Source organism: Epinephelus moara, chromosome 7 (assembly GCF_006386435.1).
Source record: "Epinephelus moara isolate mb chromosome 7, YSFRI_EMoa_1.0, whole genome shotgun sequence".
NCBI classification, from domain to species: Eukaryota; Metazoa; Chordata; class Actinopteri; order Perciformes; family Serranidae; genus Epinephelus; species Epinephelus moara.
The window spans coordinates 25,211,447-25,233,804 of NC_065512.1; the positions used below are offsets into that span (position 1 = coordinate 25,211,447).

General features: G+C 39.7%; 1 protein-coding gene across 1 annotated transcript in view; it reads right to left on the reverse strand.

The window, feature by feature from the left end:
• cps1 (carbamoyl-phosphate synthase 1, mitochondrial) overlaps nucleotides 1-22,358 on the reverse strand; it is a 90,053-nt gene that overhangs the window by 5,405 nt on the left and 62,290 nt on the right. Inside the window, exons 30-34 of the mRNA XM_050048798.1 lie at nucleotides 21,103-21,210; nucleotides 20,779-20,868; nucleotides 20,329-20,499; nucleotides 8,921-8,995; nucleotides 6,614-6,712 (exon numbers count right to left, since the gene is read on the reverse strand). Coding sequence (XP_049904755.1) covers nucleotides 6,614-6,712; nucleotides 8,921-8,995; nucleotides 20,329-20,499; nucleotides 20,779-20,868; nucleotides 21,103-21,210 — 543 coding nt within the window. The remainder of the gene's footprint in view (nucleotides 1-6,613; nucleotides 6,713-8,920; nucleotides 8,996-20,328; nucleotides 20,500-20,778; nucleotides 20,869-21,102; nucleotides 21,211-22,358) is intronic.

Here is a 22,358-nt window from a genome sequence, read left to right on the forward strand (position 1 = left end):
TGCTGTTTAGCTCAAGGATGCCATTGCTATTTAGGCATGTTTTATACTTTAATTAAGAAAGTAAAGTTCTATGTCTTCTAAGTTAGCTTGTTTTTAATCATGGCTTTGTCGTCTGATTTGATGAGGGGCACTGGTGAAAAGTGATGTCACAGGCTCTGTTTGATTTTCTTTGGGGTTCATTCAAGTGCAGGCTTTGACCCGGCCACCTAAGAGCTCTGGAGACTGACCCCCAAAGCCACTCCAGCATTACAGTGCCAAGTGCCAAGGTTACATTAATTCAACTTTTCAAATTAGTTAATTTCTATGATTTAATTTTATGTTCAGTTTTCCCTTTGTGATGAATATATTTATTTTTTGAGGAACTTATTATTATTTTAATTTATTCAGAATTTTTAGGGCATTTGATGGCTCTTTACTGAAGTCAGAATAGAACAGAATAGAGACTAAAAAAAGTGGAAAGAGAAAAAGTCCCTGGTTAGGGACTTATTTTACTAATGTATACTGTATAAAAAATGACTGCTGACTTGACTGAATGTGAGTGTGGCAGTAAATTGACTGTCTGACAATCCATTTGCATTGGATTGTACAGATGTTGTGTTCATTCATATATATCGGAGTCCTGCATGGGTCTGATTTCCAAGACCTGCTTCCGAACTGGACAGCCGGAATACAGCATCCGCCCCGCCCCGGCACACATATGATCAATTGGATCCACAACCCAACCTTATACAAGTGTGCAATCTATAACTGCAAATCCTATAATAATCATGCCTTGTTCAAATAATTTGGTCAGGCAGCTTGTTAAAGATTATTATTTAGGGACATTTCATGCATGTGAAACTAAGATAATATATTTTAAAATAAAAGTAATTCAGGAAATACAATTAAAGGGCCCTGTGTGTAAGGTTTAGGGGATTTGGTGGTATCTAGTGGTGAAGATTGCAGATTGCAACCAGCTGAAATTCCTACTTAGAATTCCATCAGTGGTCATTGTTCAGGAGGCTTTTACCGGTAGACGAATTACCCACAGAGATCTCTTCCTCTTCAAAATGGACCCCAGGAATCTGGGAAAATACACTGAATAAAGCAGTTTCATGTTACAAATCAGTTCCTTCTACCCTGTTCAGCATTTTGCAGACAGCTTGCTTGCCTAGCACGTGCTAATGTGGGCTTACCTTATTTCTGATCCTGACATTAAGGAGGTTTTTACCAAGTTATTTGCATCGGTCTTTTCCTCTCCAAATCAAACAGACCTGATAATTTACACCGGTAAAAATCTGCGATCTGTGCTCGCTTCTTTTCTGATAACTTAGGATCCACACATTCAGAAGGTTTTTATAGAGAGCCAAATGATCCGCAGAAGTCTCCTTCTCTACTGTTTCACAGTAGAAATCAGTGTTTCTCAGATGCACTGAGTTTGGTGCTTTGGAAACGGCCTGCAAACCTAGCACCTGCCAATCTGTGCTCATCTTTTTCTCTGATAACTCAGGATCCACACATTCAAAAGGTTTTTACGAATTATCCGCAGAGGTCTCTTCCTCTCCAAAACAAATGGACCTGGTGATTTAAGCTGAGAAAAACACTGAATAAAGCAGTTTCTCTCAAAAAGGTGTTTTTCCAACACTTGTTGCGTAGGGGGTGTGAACTACAGTGGCTGACAAGGAAAGGCGAATGGCCCTATCTAGAACCAGTGTTTGGGTTTGTCCATGTAACTGTAAGACCCAACTGTTGAAACATGGCAACGCAACATGGCAGTTTTCGTAGACAAGATCCGGTCCCTATGTAGATATAAACGGCTCATTCTAAGGTAACAAAAACGATAACAAAAATGATTCTTATTTGCAGGCGATTACACACTAAAGGAAACACACTTATCATATTTCATTCCATTTCTGCCAATATGTCCCCATAAATCCTACACATTGGATCTTTGAATGATTTTTCTTTCTTATTCTCAATATTGAGCAGCACACAGTTAACATGCCTGTCAGCAGTCATATGATTAGATTCTTAAAAACATTGACAACATTTCCGCTCATTTCATTTCAATATATTTATAATCAAACACCTGCGATTCAACACCCATGTTCCATGGTCCCCTAACCCAGAAATAAACTGCAGGGAATCACCTTTTTGCATGTGACACGCTGGGTACACAAGGGTACTTGCCCTGTGGCAGGACCGTGTTATATATTTAAACATCCATTATTACATGTCATATTTGTCACACAAACAACACAGAATGTAAAGGAAGAATAAAAAAACATTTTGTAATGCATTTATGTTGCTAGACATCAGCCTCAAATGACCCACTTAATGGATTCCACCAAACATACTGAAAGTGCTGAAAACTCTTTTGTGAGTTTTTGCTGCTAATTTGCAACTGATGATGCTCAAACTGGATGCCCTTCAGCTTAGTAAACAATATGCTTGCTAAAATTACTGCTGTCTCACCAAAACCATTGTGATATGGTTTGATATTCTTTGTATATTCTGCAGTCTACTTTACTCAGCCTTGTATGACATACATGTTTCTAATGTGGCTTGCAGTTTTGACACTGTATTAGTACAAAAAAGGGTACAGCTAATTAAAAAGATGGAGGCAAACAGTGAGAACTGGAGAGAGTGTGACAGAGAGAGAGAGAGAGAGACAGAGACGATGCAGGTTCCCTCATCAGGATACACCACTGTCCTATTTTCCAAGGATGATGAGTGTCAACTTTCCAGAAAGGCAGCAGTTTTATCACACTCTTTCCCTGCAGATTGCAGCTACTGTCCTTTTACTACTGTATCTGTCTATATGACTCATCAAGTGTGTGCTACCAGCATAAATTAATGACACAAAGCAACCAATCTGTCTAGAACTAAAAATCTGCACTGACAGTTGTTCTTGGCCAGTCGGGGGCTGGGGCGTAACAGAGCAGCTGGAAACACAAATGACTCATTACTGCGTTTTAAGTTGATATGGTAAACGCAACCAGCTCCTCATTTACAACAGTAGCATTCATTTGGAGTCGTAATTCTTGTTGCTTCATGAAAGCAGGTCCAATATTCGCACTCCTTAATCTCCTCAAGAAACTGCATTCACAATACAAAAAATTACGTTAGCCAATGTTTTGTCAGCTTCCTTGGTACAGGAAATAAATAAGTGAAAAAAATACATATATAAACTTTTAGGCTTGATTAGGCTTTTTGAGAATGACAAAGCTGTGCAGAATAAGGCACTTGCACGGTACAAAGGGCATTGAAAGTTCAGCCGTGGAGAGTTTTATTGGTTGACTATGACTATAAAATGAAAGGATGTTTTGCTGCCTCTCGCAGCAGCTGTAGTCGGAGTAAAAAATAACTTAATTCACCGGGCCGACTGCCGGCGACTTTTAAGGTGGAACGTTAACTTAATGTTACTCGTCAATATGAGTTGACGATGTAATCAATCAATACGCCTTAAATTTCACTTTAAAGCAGCTGTGCGGAACTTTTTCCCATTAATAAAACTGTCACTAGTTCGTATCACCCCCCCTTGAAGATCTGCATATTTATTTGAACCCAACAGCGACAAAAAAGCCTTTATCTATATGGCTATTTAGCATAGCCTTGGTCGGGTCGGACACAGCAGAAGTCAGCAAACCAGAATACGGCACCCGGAGGCGGAAGTAAGTCTGTACGCCCGCAGCGGCCCGCAGCCATTAAACCACAGAAGAAGAAGGAGCCGTGTTTATGAGTAGGATTTAAGAAACAGGCTAAATGACATGTAGTAGGGAGTAGTAAATGATTTCGGACACATTGCACACTCTTGTACAGTAGGTGGTGGTATGCACCTGGAAGTTGTTTGCGATCCGCCAATAAATTGAGAGAAGAAGAACCGTGTTTACAGAGTGTTCTTCGAGTAAGCGGTACGCAACAGGCATTGCTGAGCACATAACAGTTTTACCAGAGATGTATCTATAAGGACTTGGTTGTACAATCAATGTCATGGCGGATAAAGAAGAAGCACCATCTAAAAGAAAAAGAACAGAAGAACAGAAGAAGGCTAAACGGGACAGTGATAGGGCTCGAGCCCAAACGCGTCGGTCTGGCATTCACCAAGTGGAGAGAGCTGAGATATTTGAAGGGTTTTAAAACTGATCCCGAGTTGGCCCTTTTCCTAATCGACAGGTATGTAATTTTTGTTTTTATGTAGAGAATATACTGCAACTTGTTAGACGTTGTTTCACTTCAATATATGACGACATGGAAGTTATAAGCAAGCTAAATGTAACGTTAGCTGATGTGAACCACTTCTGTCTAGTAACATTACAACAAACGCCACAAAATTATCTGTGACTGTGACCATGAACACAAATATACAGCAGGCAGTTGTCCTCAGTTTATAAGAAATTCAGAGCTACACCAGAACATTTATGATTTTCCTCTCGCTCTCCAAAACAAATGCATGCAGTGATTGCCAGTTGCAGTCGAGATTTTATGAATGAAGCCAAATGCCAGCTGCAGTCGGAATTTTCCAACACCAGGCTGTGTGTGTCATACCGCTTCGACCAAAGGGGGCACTATAATCAACGAAAACGTAAAGTTCCACACAGCTGCTTTTACAACTTTGACCATTTCATTAGTTTTTATATGACATACACTTTTAGCGGAGCAGTGAGTGACAAAAACCCCGCCCACCAGTAGGGCTGCAACTAACGATTATTTTCATTGTCGACTAATCTGTTGATTATTTCTTCGATTAGTTGACTAATCATTTTATCGAAAAATGTGTTAAAATGTTGAATAATGTCGGTCTGTCTCTCCCAAACCCCAAAATTATGTCATCTAATGTCTTGTTTCGTACTCACGGCAAAGGGTTTTAGTTCACTGTCATGGGAGAGTGTGTAAAGCTGCCAATATTTGAACGTAAGAAGCTGCAATAAGAGTATTTTGGGGTACTTTTATAGTACTTTTCCATGACTACTAAAATAGTCACCGATTATTTTAATAGTCGATTAGTCATCAATTAGTCGATTAATCGTTGCAGCCCTACCCACGAGTACTGTTTGCAGTGGAAACGCTAGGGTCTAGGTACTGTGTCTGATGGGTTACTTTTGGTTCCAGAGGTGACATACTGAAAGTGTTTGGTAGAACCGGTGCTTCTGTGTCCCCATTTCTCTCTGCCATTGTTCTGCCTACTGTCTTCTTGGCGCAAAGTCAACATTTATACTTGGATGGATGGATGATTGCAATCATGTATCTATAGGAAAATAGCAAAAATAACAAATTTACTGGCCAAGATAGTCTACATGTGTTGTTTCTGCACCATGAGTGGCAGTGCTGTTCATAGTAGGTACTAAAACCAATGGAGGGAGTGAGAGAGAGAGCTGCAAGCTGCAAACAGGAACCTTTAGAGAGCTGTGCAACAGGCAGACAATGTCACATATGCAAGTATATGTGATACATTACCAGTATAGGACAAACACACTGAAAGAAAATATAGAAACAGGTTTCTGTGTTTGCTACTTGAATATACTTAGCAGCATGGGTGGTAACACATTAGTCACATTTGCACACTGTCAGCAGAATAATCACAATACACCCACGTTAGGAACTCTAATGATGATGACACCATGGCAACAGTATAGTACAAGGGAGTCCCCGTACAAATATAACACCACCACCTGTGTGAAACTGTGACATTTTACCACCCTCACGCCAGAGGCCACAGCCTTTGTCACGAGATTGCCTCACTAAATTGCAAAATGTATCAAAGACTGTTTTCATCCTTCTACCACAAACGTTCTCAAAACTATTTGAGGTAAATTCCATCTGTGTTGCTGTGTGTTCTGGATCTGTCAGCTTAAAGTGTGGCTGCTTGTCAGCCTTGTTACAGTGCGTATGTGACCCCAAGGTACTTGCCTTGAAGTGGACCTGTTCCCCAAGAGCACCAATTATACAGCGAGTGTTGTGAGTGCTTTGTTAATGCTGCATTAGTCAAACTCACAGTTTGGCAACCCAGGGCGGCAGCCAGACTTAATTACCAAAACGCATGTAACGTGGTATCATTAAAAAGTAGAGTGCTCAGGCTCACATTTTGTTCATTTCTGCAGCTGAGGACGGGGAGAGGATTGAGGGATGTTTGTATCAAGTTTGTCAGCAGTGGTTATAGAGAACGTCTTTTAAAAGAGCATCTGTTTGATGAGATACACGTTTTTGTACAGCACTTAACTAGTTTTGTAATTTTTTACGAGATGTTTCTCTTCACTGTGGGAGATTTTATAATGAGGATTATTGTTTTTTGGATGCTCACTGATTGAGTGTTATGGCTGTGTAGTTCCTCTTATTCATTCAGGTATAACAGCATCAGGTTTACTCATCTAATCCACTCATCTCCATCACTGCTGATAGTTTAAGTGCTGTTGTCTTTAAGTCACATGGGAGTTGTTAGCGACACATGAATCAAGGGGTGATTCGATGTGAAACAAACTAAGGACTGTCAGGCTGGCGCTATAAGAAGCTGATAGCCTGAAAGATTTATGCCACCTGTTCAGACGGCACTTGCATTTGGTGTCTTGTGGGCAGGAGGCACCAAAAGGAAACACGAACAGGAGGCAAGTGGACTTCCAGATGGTTGTAGTCTTACCTGAATCCCAATCAGGATGCCCTTCTGTGGTAGCTTGAAGCCTGTGGAGAGCATAGCCTTCAGGAAGGCTGAATAAATGTTTGGTCCAAAACAAGCTACCTGCAATAAAACACACAGACACAAGAGTAACCGTTAACACTGAATCTCCAAATTAGATGGGCTTAAAAGGGTAACACTTTATATTAAGGTGCACATATTCACCATAAACTAGTTGCTTATAAGCATGCATATATATTATTGCCCTATGCTGCATGAACAGATTCTACAACTGCTAGGCCATTAGAATTTTCCCTCAATAACCTCCTTATTGCTGCTTATTGATAGTAAGTAAGAAGGCTGTTGTTCATTATTTATGATCTTAAAACACTTTGCTCAGCATGGACCCTATGAGGTGGTAGTATTGCAAGAATAATCATTCTCCCTTAATATTACCTCATAAATATGGTCTAGTCTTATGCGATAAAACAGACAACAAAGTGGTAATAGTGTCCAAATTACTTATTAAATTACTAATTTAGTCCTTCTAACTCAAAAAATGTTACCCATTCTAAAGTGCGTATATCTACTTTACTAGTAGTTTAACGCTTATTAACCAACACATGTTCCCTATTCTACAGTTACCTCATCTTAACACAGTAAATCCATTATAGCACACAACTACTGCAATAAATATCTCCTTTTTCAATGGACCATTTCAGAGATTTTCAAACTTCTGACTGCCTCTCTGTAGACCGTGCTCACGTGTGTGCGCTTGCGCGAGACCGTGAGACATCGGCACCGCCTTCATGTGTGTTCACGTGTTTTTGTTGGTCTCGTGCACAAGCGCGCACACGTGAGCTCCGTGTACACAGAGAGGCAGTTAGAGCTACAGGCTACAATGAGGCTAAAAACAGAGATTAAATTTAAATTAAATTACGTTTTTCCAAACAACTTTTTATGTCGGGGCTTCAGGACACTTGGATCACTACGGACGAGCAGTATGGAGATATTCTGTTGTTTCAATTATGTGTTTTTTGGATGTTTTAATCTGGGGCGCCCAGCCTCCATTAGGTGGAGTTTTGCTGCTAGCCCCATCTCTGCAAGGGATGTGAAGACTCTAAAACTTCACCTGAGCCTCCCTTGGCATATGGGTGAGTAGATAATGGCTGAATTTTCATTTTTGGGTGCACTATCCTTTTAAGATTATTGTCTGTTAATTGCAGTAATTGTGTGTTATAATGGGATTGTAAAGAAGAGGCAACTTTAGAATAGACAACCTGTGTGGTTTAATAAGTGTCAAACTACTAGTGAATTAGTTACAAACAGGACTTCAATTTAGAAAACAGATCACGCACTGATCAGATGTTAAAACCACTGGTGGGTGAAGTGAATTGAATCGTTGTTGGGAAACTTTGGGTCCTGGCATTCATGTGGATACCATCTGGCACGCTTCACCCACCTAAACACCACTACAGACAAAGTATACCCTCCCTTATGGCAATGACAGTGGCCCCTCAGCAGGACAATGCTCCAAGCCACACCACAAAAGCTGCTCAGGAATGGCCTGAGGAAGGTGACAAAGAGCTCAAGGTATTAACCTGGCCTCCAAATTCCCCAGATCCCAGTCTGATTGAGCATTTGTGGGACATGGCGTTACCCCACCTTACAACCCACAGGACTCAAAGCATCCAATGCCAGAGCCAGACACCAAAGGACATCCCCAGAGGTCCTGTGTCCATGCTTTGACGAGTCAGAGCCAAGTCCGATCCAAGGAGGCCCCAGCATGAATCAGAGGTACCTCTGGGGTACCGGTACGTCCCACATACGGTCTATCAATTGGTATCCAGGGAATTTGTGGCATGGTGCATTGTCCTGCTGGGGGGGCAACTGCCATCGGGAAGTGCTGTTGTCATGAGGAGGCGTACTTGGTCTGCAATAGTGTTTCGGTGGATGAAGTGTGTGGCATCCACATGAATGCCAGGACCACTGGATTGTAACAGGATGATAAATGTTCTTCATTTCACCTGCCAGTGGTTGTAATTGTTTTAGCTGATCGGTATAATCCAAGTTAGAGAGACTGAATTTAGAGTCATATGGATACTATTGACACTTTTACTTTTCTGTAAAGCCCATACACAGCACAACATATAAAGCTCATAATTAGTTACTGGACTACTAGTTGTAGAATATGGTCATGAGGAATCAGTTATTTATAAGTGCTTTATAATGACCAATAAAGAGAATAACCTTAACATGAAGTGTTACTAAAATAGGTAATAATAACACGTTTTAACAGAAAATGGGGTTGTATGTCTTAGAGGGGCTTACTTCTCCGGTGGAGGCCATCTCACAGCGAAGCACAGGGTCTGCTTCCCTCAGACGTGGCCAAGAGAACATTGGTGCCTGGTGAAAGAAGGGGAGAGGAGAGTGATAAGGGATTTGTGCTGACTGACCACTATTAAGACTACAATGCTTCTTAAAAAAATGTCATTGTTTAGCTGTAAGCAGTGGGAGTTGGATCACTTCATCAAAAAGGTAGTTTTGGTGACAGTTAACCACTGGCTATGACTTTTCTTTCAAACAGAAATTCCAGTTGATAAACCACAAAGAAACTTTTAACCAATATTAGTGGAGGCAGTATAGACAAACAAATACAAACATAGTGGCAATCAATAGAGAATCGCTTCCCACATAAATGCCATCAGGCCATTGGAATCATTTCAAGAACATCATGATACTGTTGTCACCTGGAGGCAAAATAAAGCAAGCATTCACTTTAATGTAACTAACTAACTAAGCCTGTGGCAGTTGCATAATATGCTTGTGGCAAATAATGTCTATTAAATAATGAAAAAAGTGGTCACACAAACTAACAACAAAGTGTCACCCATTCATTATTTACTTATCTCATGCAAGCCACCACTTCTGCTTAAACTATGAAACTCTAAGGCCACATCAGTGAGAAGAGGAAAGATATGGTAGCACAGGCAGGGTTAAAGAGATTAGGGCTCCAACTGCCGGTGAAGACAGACTAAAAAGGGAGAATCTAAAAAGAAAGGAGGCTTTTCAAAGTGCCGGCCACCGGTGGCTTTAGCAGCCTGTTTGACATGCTGTCTCCACGCTGAGTAGAAGGTAGGTGGCCTGAGTGATGGAGCAACAGCAGGGTGAGGCAGAGGAGGAGCATGAAGGAGAACAGAAAGACAAAAAGGGGGTGAGAGAGGGTGAATGAGAAGACTTGAGAGAAGAACAGGTGTAATAAAAGAAGGGACTAAAAATAATTAACATTTAGACAGGAGAAATAAATTTAACAGTTAAAAGAAGATGAAAAGTAAGGGAATAGGCAAGAAAATAAAATGCAAAGACAGATAAAGGTAAAGATACAATTTTAAAAGAGGAGATGGAGAGGAGGAAATGAAAGGAAAGTGTAGGAAGGAACATAAGACAGTAGTTTCTCGTTATTGTATTGCACACAAATTAAAAAATAGTGGCGCACCGAGTGGGAAGCCATTCTTATTTCTCCATTTAAAAGCAGACAACCCCCATTACCTTGAAGAGAGAGAGACGTTGTGATGTTGTGTGGTTCATGCATACACACGCAGAAACACACACAAAGAGGCAAGGGCCACTAGGGGGGGATTCATCCTTGAAGCCGGCTATCTAATCAGCTGAATGTAATGTTGGCATACTAATGTAAGAAGGGACGAAGAGAAGTGAATGCAGACAGAGAACCAGCATCGCTTATCTGGGTATTGTTCAAAGAGTCAGAGAAAGACAGAGAAGTATGCATAGATAAAATGGCAGAATGTAACCAAGAAAGAAAATGAAATAGAGGGAGAGGAACACAGAGAGAGAGGGGGAATAACAGCAAGAGGGAACTTTTAATAGTGTAATAAAAGAGACAACAAACTACAATACAAAGAGGGGAATTTGTGAAATACAGAAATGCAGCGCAACAGTGGATTTGTACATAATCCCAGTGAAGAAAAGACCCTTGTTTTACTCACTGTAGAACCAAATCTGCAGCAGACACTTTAAACTATGAAGCAGGAAGTGGAAATATAACAACAAACAACAGGAGAAATGTCATCACCAACACCAGCGGAGATTTAAATAGTCTGAAAATGAGAAACCGTAAAAAAGCCCTCACGAGCAAAATTATGAAAACCTCAGGGGTTTCAGTTAAAATGGTTTGTCGTCCATATGTAATTTTGTGTCTCTGGGATAGAATGTATGTGACTATCACACAATAACCAAGGTTCTGTGACGACAACATCCTACAAACACACACACAAACACTACCTCCCCATCTTTCTATCCCACACTGGCCGCCCACTCCTGAGAGACAGTAGAATTGTGAAGCTCCACAACATGAACAATATTATCTTGGGGTACCAGCTGAGCTCCAGTAGAGAAGGAAATGAATAAAGTAAGACATTTCCACATCACATTGTTGCTCACTATGGGCCTCGTTGGAGTCGGAAGTGGCACCTGTGTAAATGTCTTTATTGTTGCATGTTGCAGCTGAATGGAAATTAGCACCTGCATTTGTTGCCACAGCTTTTTGAATGACAGGTCCCATATTCTTTACTGATGACGCTGTTTTTGGCATTGGTGTGCTAAGGAGACCTAGATGGTAAATATTGTAGGGCCATACCGGAAAATTGGTAGGGCTTCTGTACAGTAGGTTATTACTAAAGACATTGCTGGGTAATTACTGATACGTTTCATGATGGCCAACACTTGGTCATTGCTAGTATTTTCTGTGTGGATTCAAGGGTGTAAGGGTGCTTGTGGGTAGGATGATCAGCTTGGGCACTAGGCAGTTGCTAGGGTGCTTCAGGTGGGTTCTTTTGGTATTGCTAAGGTGCTGGAGTGGGTGCTTCTCTACTTGGAGTGGTTGCATTAGCATAACACTGTGTCCTAACTGGGTGCAACATGAGTGAGTGGCAGTGACTAAATCAGTTTGAGTGAATTTTTGTCAGACGCCCCATTTTTATTCTATGCCTGTCACTCACTTTGAAAGCGCCACGATGGACAAGGAATGGCTGATTCACTCCTCATTTCACTACAGAAACTTCAATAAGTTGCCATCTGGCTGGAGGTCACCAGGGAGCTGAATTATTGTTGTGTGGGATGCTCAGCAAGCTAGCTTGTTTTACAAAGTGGAGATGGTGGTATGATATAGTATGGTAGCTACAGCAATGATACCCGAGAAGGTATCTTTATGGATATGAATAATAAGGAAGCACACACCGGTCCATCTTTTAAGTGGTTACTCTAAGCACACAGCTGTTACGTTTATATGATGTGACGGAATTTCATATTCAATGGATTCAATGGATGTGGACAGACAGTGTGCGATGTAATGCGATGCAGCACGATAGTCAGACGCTTGATTGATATGGTGTTACGAGGCGGGCCTACGGTTCAGTGTTGTTGCCACGGAAGTTGGAGTTGTTGCTATAGTGATTCTAGACGGCTGCTAAGGTTAAATAGTTGGATACAAATGTCAGAGTTTTCTTTATCCGGTAATTACCTTTTTTTCTGTGAAAATCTGTTAAAGTCTGATATAGTTGAATCTCTACAGTTACAATATGCAGAGAAAATAATTCCCTCTGAGTTGTCCTAACACATTGTCCGAACAGCAAGTGAGCGTCCAACTATCACATCGCATTACGTAACATTAGACGCTCCTTGTCCACACTGAATCTGTTAAATATGCATTTCAGTTACCTCAGGTAAACAATCCAAGTAACTATCAGCCAAGCGCTCAAGATCAGACTGAAGATGTAACTACTTAAAAGATGGGTGAGTACTTGCTATCTTTCCATATTTATACTTGTTAAACGAACACCATGTTTTATATTGTGATATTCATTGGATATGATATAGCCAACAGCAAGTAGGTTGTTATTAGCAATGGCATTAACCAGAAACTTTCAGCTCCCTGGTGATCTCACTCGCCAGCTGACACTTAAGCATTCAAGTTTATGACATTAAAGTTTTTGAAGTAAAAAATAGGAGATAACTCCTCACATCATCTTCATGAAGAGAAAGGAATAAATAGAAACAGTGCATCTGGCAAAAGTTCAACAAACAATAAACAATGAAATCAAACTGATTTTGTTGGTAACACTCGCTCATGTTGAATTCGGTTAGGACACGTGTAAGCTGGAGGAATTTACTTCATGTTTATGTGTTTCCCCAATGGATGTAGGCTTGTGTAATATTTTCTTATTTTTAAAGTAGCATTATTATGCACTTGAGTCTATTAACAAGACTTATTTTATTTTGAATATAATGTACTAGCAAAAGTAGCCTACCTTTTAATAAAAACATACTGTAAATCTACATGCTTTTGGGATGTCAATATTTATATAGCCTACCTATCTATTGTTTTTAAGCTCAATAAACACATATAATATTTGCTGGAATTTCTCCTATATATCAGGCACATTGAAATCTTTCAGGACACGTGGACCGGTACTAAAACGGCACACTGTCATCTGAAATTGGAAATAGAGAGCCGTTTGACAAAGTTCTTCTTTTTCTGTTCAGAAAACCCCACAAAGTGGCCAGAGAGGGCGACCTCACCCTTAACATTCCCACTGTACAGTAGCTGACGACGGTTTGAAAATGTTTTTAAAAAGGGTAAAACTTTAGCAAATACCTAAAAAACAGTTAAAAAAATATCAAAATTGATTTAAAACTATATATATATATATATATATANTATGTCAAATGACATTGCCATTATTCTCTCTAGAGGGGAGAGGCATTATGGCACATTTCTAAAGCTATGTAACAGATTGCTACCAAAAGTCAAGCAATGTATTGTACGTACATTTGCTGAAAAATGTTTGAGATATCGTCATAGTACTAACTCATTACCGAGCACAATAAAAAGGTATTGACAATATTTGACAGGGAGACAAACTAGCAAAGATTTATTGTCCAACATGCTTTTATTGAGGTAAAATTGGGTGGTATTAACATGACCTCCTTACATTGAAGCGATGTTTCTAGCAGTTTTTCCCAAGTAATTGGGCACAAAAGAATGTGTCTGTCTCAGAAGCCACACCATAATGTCCTGCATGCCATGGTCAAGGGGACAAAACATGCAACAGTTGGACGTTATTTTTCTTCAGCCAATAAGTGTGCACTTGGGACCGACACCAAACCACCAAAATCCACTTCCTCCTCCTCAAATCTTGTTTTCAAACTCCTCTTCCTCCCAGTACCATAAATACAACCGTGTTATTGTTCCTATGAGTTTGTATATAGAGACAGAAATTACACAATGGGGACTTGTTAGCGAAAAGAAAACAACATGGCCGCAAATGAGGGCCTGTCAGAGAGAGAAAAGAGACAGCAAGAGCAACAGAGTGAGGATGAGAGGGAATGAGACAGATAAATGAAGATGGTCTCTCCGGATGGCAATGACTTGTGCCTTGTGATGATACAGTGTAGACGGTGAGGATGAAGGCTGAGGATGAGTATGTTGCGATGGCACACACTTCAGGCTACTAAGGCTGGATAATGGTTTCAGACATCACAGTGTGTTTACAGGGGAGGCTGATATTGAGGCGGCAATAATGTGTTAAGCAGGAAGAAAGAAACTTATTTTGTTAAACAATCGCCACGTATTGTTGCAGGGTTTCCAGCAAGGCCCATATTAGTTAGAGGGTATGAAGTCTATATCATAGACTCCAAGTAAACTCTGGAAGTCTTTTAAGCCTGGTGCCTGGAGTATTCAGAGCTCTGATTAATATTCCTCACCACTGTGCAGACTAGAAATTGAAAACTTTAGGTGGTGGGGAAGAGTGGAGGATTATACCTGCGTGATTGGCTCCAAACTACAGCCATTGTTACAGCAGCTCTGTTGTAATTAGAGGGAGAAATTACTTTGGAAAAAATAGCTTTGGAACAGCTGGCGACACGTAAACTCTCTCATACCCAATCTAAGAAGTAAGCCTCCCAGCCGGTATGAGATAGCACCTACTACCCCTCCCCACATCATGCCTAGGTAGGGATGGAGCAGTAATTGCTGTCTTTGTTATGTGATTCAATGGAAGCCGTTCGAGTGGAACATGCAGTATCTATTAAGATATCATACATGTAGGGCTCTTTACATAGGAAACAATTTTCCGACCATTACTAATACACTAGAATATAAGACATGCAGAGACATGGTTATTAGGACTTGTATGAAACATTTAAAGTCACTTTAGTATAACAAGTAGTCATTAACAGACGCGTTACGATAATTATGTTATTGACTGTTATGTTAGCAGTAGCCTGCAGCCAGTGTTGGGCAGTAGCGAAATTTAACAGCATTTGTCTAGCGTGGTGGTAATGTCACTATTTTCTAAGTCAAAAAGCTTTTCAGTAGCAAAGTTGATTAATTGATGCAGCAGCATGGTAGCGTCTACAAGTTCCAGCTATTTTTCCCAGGAAAAGCTCTGAAGTGCAGCAGACTTTTTTCTGTGGAGGTCTGGAAAAAAGTAAGGATACTAAAACTGAGGAAAAATAATGTGATGCCAGCGCCACACCGGGGCATGTAGATGAGGAAAGCACTTGCGTTTGACATCACTTACTAATCCCTCAATCTATTCAGCTTACTGCTTAGAAATAGACACAACAAGGGCCAAGAAAAAGCGGTTAACAGAGGTTGAGAGTGACACACTGACGTCATGATTTATTTGCAGCACATGTTCATGTTGCAATGTCCCAAAAAATAGACACGTTTTTAGTAGGGCTGTCCCGAATACCATTTTTTAACATTCGGACCTTTGGCAGAATTTTAAACGAATATTCGTTCACCGAGGGGGGGCTTAAATCGGAACCGCTGAAACAAGTTGTAGGAAGCCTCTGCAAGTAATTGGTTGCTGGCAGACACTCTGTGCTGCAATAAAATGGTTAATCAGCAGTGCCGTGCACTGTAGAGCCGATGCGCTGCCGGTTCTGCCGGCCTGAATAGAATATAATGTCTATAACCTTACTGTTGTGTGTACAGCCTTTAATAATACTTTAACAGCCTTTAACAATAATTTATTGTACAAAACGGGGGAAACAAACGTTGACAAAAACGGTTCCATAATTCATATTAAATTCAAAAGATAACGAAAAAACAGCTACAAATTAGAGGGAATTGTGATAAAGTGGTAAAACTTGGCATTGATCCACAGCCTCAGACGGATGCGCTCAAGCGTGCCGTGCACACAAGCTCAGTTGGTAGGCTATACTATATTTTCACATTTTTAACAATGCAATTTAATATTAGAATATCCGAATATTTGGGTACAACCCTAGTTTTTTGTTAGGCCTGCTAATTTTTATTGTCTTTTATTTTATTTGTCTTTTATGGTTTTATTGCATAAAAAATATATTTTGTAATTATGTTTTTGAATTACTGACATAGCCTGATAACCTATAGAAAGAGGCCAAGACAGAGAAATGCATTAAGGAGGAAGAGGAGAGAGACTGATGATGTCATGTTATTGGAGGACATGTTTAAATATCACAATGTCTTAAAAAAAAAAGAATGAATTTAAGTCTAGTTTATTTTATAATAAACAGTTCAACTGAACATTTTTCCCTGCCTATTTGTTTGGCTGACAGTTTATTTTATCACTGAGGTAACCCTGATTTGACATAAAGTAAAAACAATACAAGTAGCTTTGCAAGTAGCAAGATACTTTGCCATTTTCGTGTAGCTTAGCTTGCTACATTTCTCTGGGGATAGCGTCAATGTAGTGAACCTTCATTTTGACGTATCACTACATTTTCCAAGTAGCTTGCCCGCCCAACACTGCCTGCAACTGCACTTCTGGAGCAAAAGAGGCACAGTCCTGATAGCCACTAGCTTGCCAACCCCTATCAATGAGCTAAAGAGTCCATTGTTTGTAGTTTAACCCCCCAACACACACCCCAATTTTGGGCTGCTACTATAAAGGTACTATAATTCTACATATATTTTCTCATATATATTAGCCCATTTAATCCCACTGGTAACAACAGTGACCGCAAAAATAGTTTTCAGTTATGAGCCTCTAAAAATGTTACCGAATGATGTATCAATGCATTTCCAGCAAATTAAATATGTGTAGTGTTCCATGTTTAGTGTAAATTGTCACATGACTGAGCTGTTTACTTCCTTGTTGCACCATGAGACAAGGATGGCTGCATCAAAGCTCCCAAACAAAAGGTTACAAAAGTATGTTAACATAAAGATAGGATAGAAGTTTTTGGTACACATTATCTTTAAGGTGTCTACCATTGATATGTGCATTTGCAATAACTCAGCTTTGTTCAGTGGGGTCACAGAATTAATGAGCATGGTGACCTCAATGATAGTGACCAGTGGGATAACACAGCGCATCTAAATGAACATGTACTTAAACATGGATATGTGGTACCTAGGTGACAGACTATGTAACCTTTGCTGTTGCTATGATATGCCGCTGGTTGGCTGGGTGGCACCTATCAGGGCAGTATGATTCGATGCTGGACCCGGTCAGGTTGAAATGCTGCTGGTAACGACGTAATATAAGGAGCAGAGGTCAGGTTGAAATGCTGCTGGTAACGATGTCATATAAGGAGCAGGGGTCAGGTTGAAATGCTGCCGGTAATGACCTAATATAAGAAGCAGGAAAGTCTGTATAGAGTGGATAGGAGGGGTGGTGGACGGGTCCAACAAACCGCGGACTTTCACCCAGGAGCCTAGCGTTCCCTTACCGAATGCCAAACCAAGATGTTTTTTCTAAACCTAACCGTGCTTTTGTTGATGTCACGGTATTGGTAGCGCGTCCTAGAATTTTATCAATAGATGCAGAGGGATACCTAGCACATCATATGTGAATGTAAAAGGCCATTGACAAAGTGTTGATATATGTATAAGGGTTTTTGATATGTAAATTAGTCACTCTAGAATGTGATAGAGCATTCTAGTGGCAATGCTGGGGACTGCCCGTGAGTTTTAATTGTTTTAATAACTGAGTTGGTATATATATATATATATATATATATATATATATATATATGTATATGTGTGTGTGTGTGTGTGTATGTATATATAAGAATTTTGACTGCATAGGAGAGTATGTTACGTGTAATAAATGGTAGATGCAACACATTATCCCATCGGTCACAATTGTGACCTACCATAAAAAACACCTTTTCACCTACTTTTCCATGAAAATTAAAAAACTAATAATGACTGATTATGTCAAATGGTAATCAGTGACAGATGATTTGGAAAGTTTTGTGTCTGGGAAAATTTTAAGATTAAACGGGCTAACAGGTGTTACTTACTTTAATAAGATATGTCTTTTTTTCATATTCCAATTCCAATGTCTGAATATTCTTAAAAATGAAAGATTCATTGTTCTTTGAAAGGGTGGACCTGCATTATTATGCTGTTATATTATTTTTATATCAGTGGCATAAAATGGTCTCAATATCATTTATCACAATAATTTCTGGGACAATGTAGCATCCAACAAAAGTGGTTATCCAGACAGGCCTAATTACCATTAAACTCACTGTTGTGTTTTTGGCCATTAAATCTCAAGAACTACACACAATCCTGTAAAAATCAAAAACATTTTACAGCTTCATATGCTTATAAAAATCCTTCATTTTACATTATTAAAAACACTTTGTCACCAAAGGATATTTTTCTTGTGAGGCCAGAAATAAAACTGCTTGACCTATGAGCCTCACACATAAACGGTGCCCACGCACAATTTTGTTTTACTGCATTTAAGACTTGCTTCTCTTTTGTCCAGAAACAGGCAACAGGCTGGGCAGCACAAGGAAACCTTTACAAGGATTTTTCCTTTCATTACCTGGGACCTAGCCTGTACAATGTGTGGCTGGGACAATACTGTAGAAGCATTTTCCCTATTGAGGCATTTGATCTTGGCAGAATATTCATGGTCTGCGATCAGTAAACAGACTAGAAGGCTAAAATGTGTGTTTGAAGGCACAGTGATTTACTTTGGACCTATTACATTACAAGTATTTTCACATATATCATTAAAAAGCTTTCACACTTGTGTAGGCTGAGTAGGCTCTTTTCACACCAGACTTCATGAGTCGGGTTTCCATTCAAATGTAGCGCAAACAATTCTTAACAAAATGCTTAGAAAATCGGCAAATGACAATATATGAATTTATGAGCTTTTCCATCCGCTACTGTTATGCTAATATTGGGAGTTTATTCATTGAGTTAAGCAGTTGGTGGTGCTAATTCTCCATTCAGATGCCATTATACAAATACAGAAGAAGAGGATACAACAAAGGAAAATAACTGATGTATAATAACAGAGAGCAAACTGGAAATAGAGAGTTCTGAACAACTAATGTTTCATGTATGTGCTCCTGGAAGAGTTCTGGTAACTGCTCTATGTGCATTAGCGCGTTTAAAGACTCAAGAAACGATGAAGAGAGCTTGCAGTGGCTTGCCAAATGACAGTAAGTCATCCTTAAGTCACTGAATCTGTCTGTATTGCACTTAGTCGCATTGGTAACACTTTACTTGAAGATATCTACATAAGGGTGACATGACACGGTCATGAACTTGTCATAAACATTATGTACATGTCATAAACGTTTATGACTGCTGTCATTAAGTGTCATTCAGTTTTTGTAATGACAAGTTGACATTGTTTGGGTTGTCTTGATTAAGACAACTTGACATTAATCAAAGTGACATTACCAGAAGTTGTCTTTGTGTTAATGTGACATTAAATTTGTTTGGAATGTCCTAGGATGTCCTTATAATGACAACTTGACATTAACATAAAGACATCTTCTGGTAATGTCATCCTGGTCAATGTCATGGCAATCAAGACAACCCAAACAATGTCAACTAGTCATTACAAAAACCAAAAGACACTTAATGACAGCAGTCATAAACGTTTATGACATGTATATAATGTTCATGACAGGTTCATGACCATGTCATAGTTATGACAGTGTCATGTCACTCTTATGTAGATACCTTCAAGTAAAGTGTTACCGTCACATTTTTTTTTGGTGTCTCTACTTTTTAAGCACAAATTACAAATGCATAAAAAAACAGGTGGATGGAGATGCACCTATAATAAGAAAAGCACAGGAGTTCCTATAACATTAACATTAATGATGGATACTTTACTTAAACTGTCCCAGTAAGACTTGACAGTGAGACAGTCAGACAGCATGCACAACACCAAGACCCTCAAACCTAATCAACTTAATGGAATTCAGGTGTTATTAATTTTACTCTTTACACCTTTGCTTTTGACAATGTAGACTGAATAAAAGAAAAAAATATATAACTGATTAGGTTGTGTGAACTTCCTTTATACTTTCGGAGTACCGTGACATGTCACAATGACTTAAGTTGGAAAAGCCCATCATGATTATTATGTCTGGTAGTTACGACCACATCAAACCCCTGCTTGCTCTGTTAGGAATACATCTCACAGGGCAGCCCATTGTAAAGTATGCTTGTGTTTGAGCAACAAGTCCGAAAAGTCCTCTTGCTCAAGTTCATTAAGTTCTTACTCATTAATTTCTTAACCATTAAGAACTTGCTCAAGTTTATTAAGTTCTTACTCATTAATTTCTCAACCATTCACTCTTTGTGCTCTATAAAAACTCTGCATTAAACTAAAAGGAATAAAGATTGAAGAAAGCCAGTCATGCAATTCCCAGCTTGCAACAGTTATTTCAGTTTCCCTTCTTACCTTGATGCCGACATAGTCTATAGGGATGATTGGTTTCTCCAGCGAGGGCAGGCTGGCCTCATCCAAAGGCTCGCCCACCATCACTTTGGTTGCCACGTTGATAAAGTCCACACCGATTGTTTTTGACACAAAAGGGAAGGAGCGTGATGCCCGCAGATTACACTCTATCACCTAAAGGAGTGCACGACAAAAATGCTGACATTTCAAAAAAGCAAAATAGATTTCTGCAGACAGATATGTAAATTACCAAAGCACAAACACACTGTACAAATGAATGTATACATGCACATCTCCTGTATATATGCTGTAGCATTGATCATAAAATCCATCCAACTCAGAAATAATTCTGAACACAAGGTGATTTCAATTTGTGGCTGAATCCCATTTGCTGCAACCAGGTGTGAAAAAGCTGATCTATCATTTAGTCATACCCCCTGAAATATTACCTACCATGACATCATTGCCTTTAACCAGAAATTGAGTGTTAAAGGGCCCCGAAATTTCAAATGCTTGTGCAATTTTCCGGGTGGCGATCTTAACCTGAGAGCAATAAAAAAAAGAACACACGGATACAATATTTATGAGGCTGTCTTGAACAATTTCATCCCATAATATAAATGGGGAAGCAATTTTATGCATAATGTACATTGTGGTTTAAATGCACGCAGCAAATGAGGGAAACTGCTGGATTGCTGTGGAATATCAATTGGCTCGTTAAGAAAAAATAATAGTACAATTCATATGGTTTAAGTGTGAATGCTGAGGGTAACTGACCTTTTCTAGCGCCCCCTGGCTAATAGTCTGGGTTGGGAGCATAAGGGTAGCATCTCCTGAGTGTACCCCCGCATCTTCCACATGCTCTGTTATGGCGTGAACCAGAACCTGGGCACAGACACACAGTGATTATGTCAGACTTAAGGCATTTGCATGCAGATCATCGCTCTAATAAGCGACAGAAATCCCTACTCAAGGCAATTCAACTTTTACAGCCTCGGTCTATTCTCTGTTGATGAGAATTTTTCACACTTAAAGGCAGATGGCCTCCAGACTTGATTTTATACCTACAGTATTTCACAGTGCAAAACAGTATATGAAAATGCAGTGTCAACATATGGTGAGCCAGTTCAGAAACAGCGATTGCCGAGATGTGCAGTTGGAGGAAACGAATAAATTCAGCTCGGGACAAAAGAACTGTATTTGTGAACGAACTACATATAAAACAATGTACACGGATACGCAGTGTCAAAAGAATAACTTCCAACATTCACCCACAGGAAACGAGATTTGTATCACCAAGCAACTCTGCGTGAGTGTGTATGTGTGTGTGTCTGTAAATGAGCTGCCGTGTCATTAGCTCATTTAAACTGCTGCTAACCACAGCATTCATTAGCACTCTTCAGATAGAGCCTGTAATTAATACGTATTATCTCTGACTTTTCCACTCTCCCACACATATATTCATACACACACTTACACACACTCACAGTCTGGCCAGGAATAATGAGGCCTGTTTGGTATTCAATGAATGGACAGCTTGTTAATGTGATACTGAAGATAAAGAAGGGGCTGTATTCAGGGAAAGTAGAGAGAGAAAATCTACCATACAACTGGATTGCCCACGTTCCAACTGACACCCTTGAAATGACTCCCACAGCCTAAACAATAGAAAAACCGACAGGGCGTTCAGGACAAGTACCTAGGTGGCTCTGTCGCAGAATGCAACTTACAATGCTAACAATTATGCAGTTGCATTAGTTTTCAAAACCAACTTACTGTTAAGGGACTGTTAATGCAAAACTTTAACGTACAGGAAGCAGCAGTCCGTGACGTTCCGTGTGTCTCGGGAATCAGGTTAAAATGTAATTTTGCAATTTACTTTTTCAGTGTCCTCCCTATATTTCCATACAACTATTTCTCCTACCAATTTCCCCACAGAAAGAAACAGAATATGTCTTCAATAGCATATGTGACAAAAGCGTATGCAGACTAATTTGAAGATTCCTTCCAGACAATCATCATTAATGTCTGAT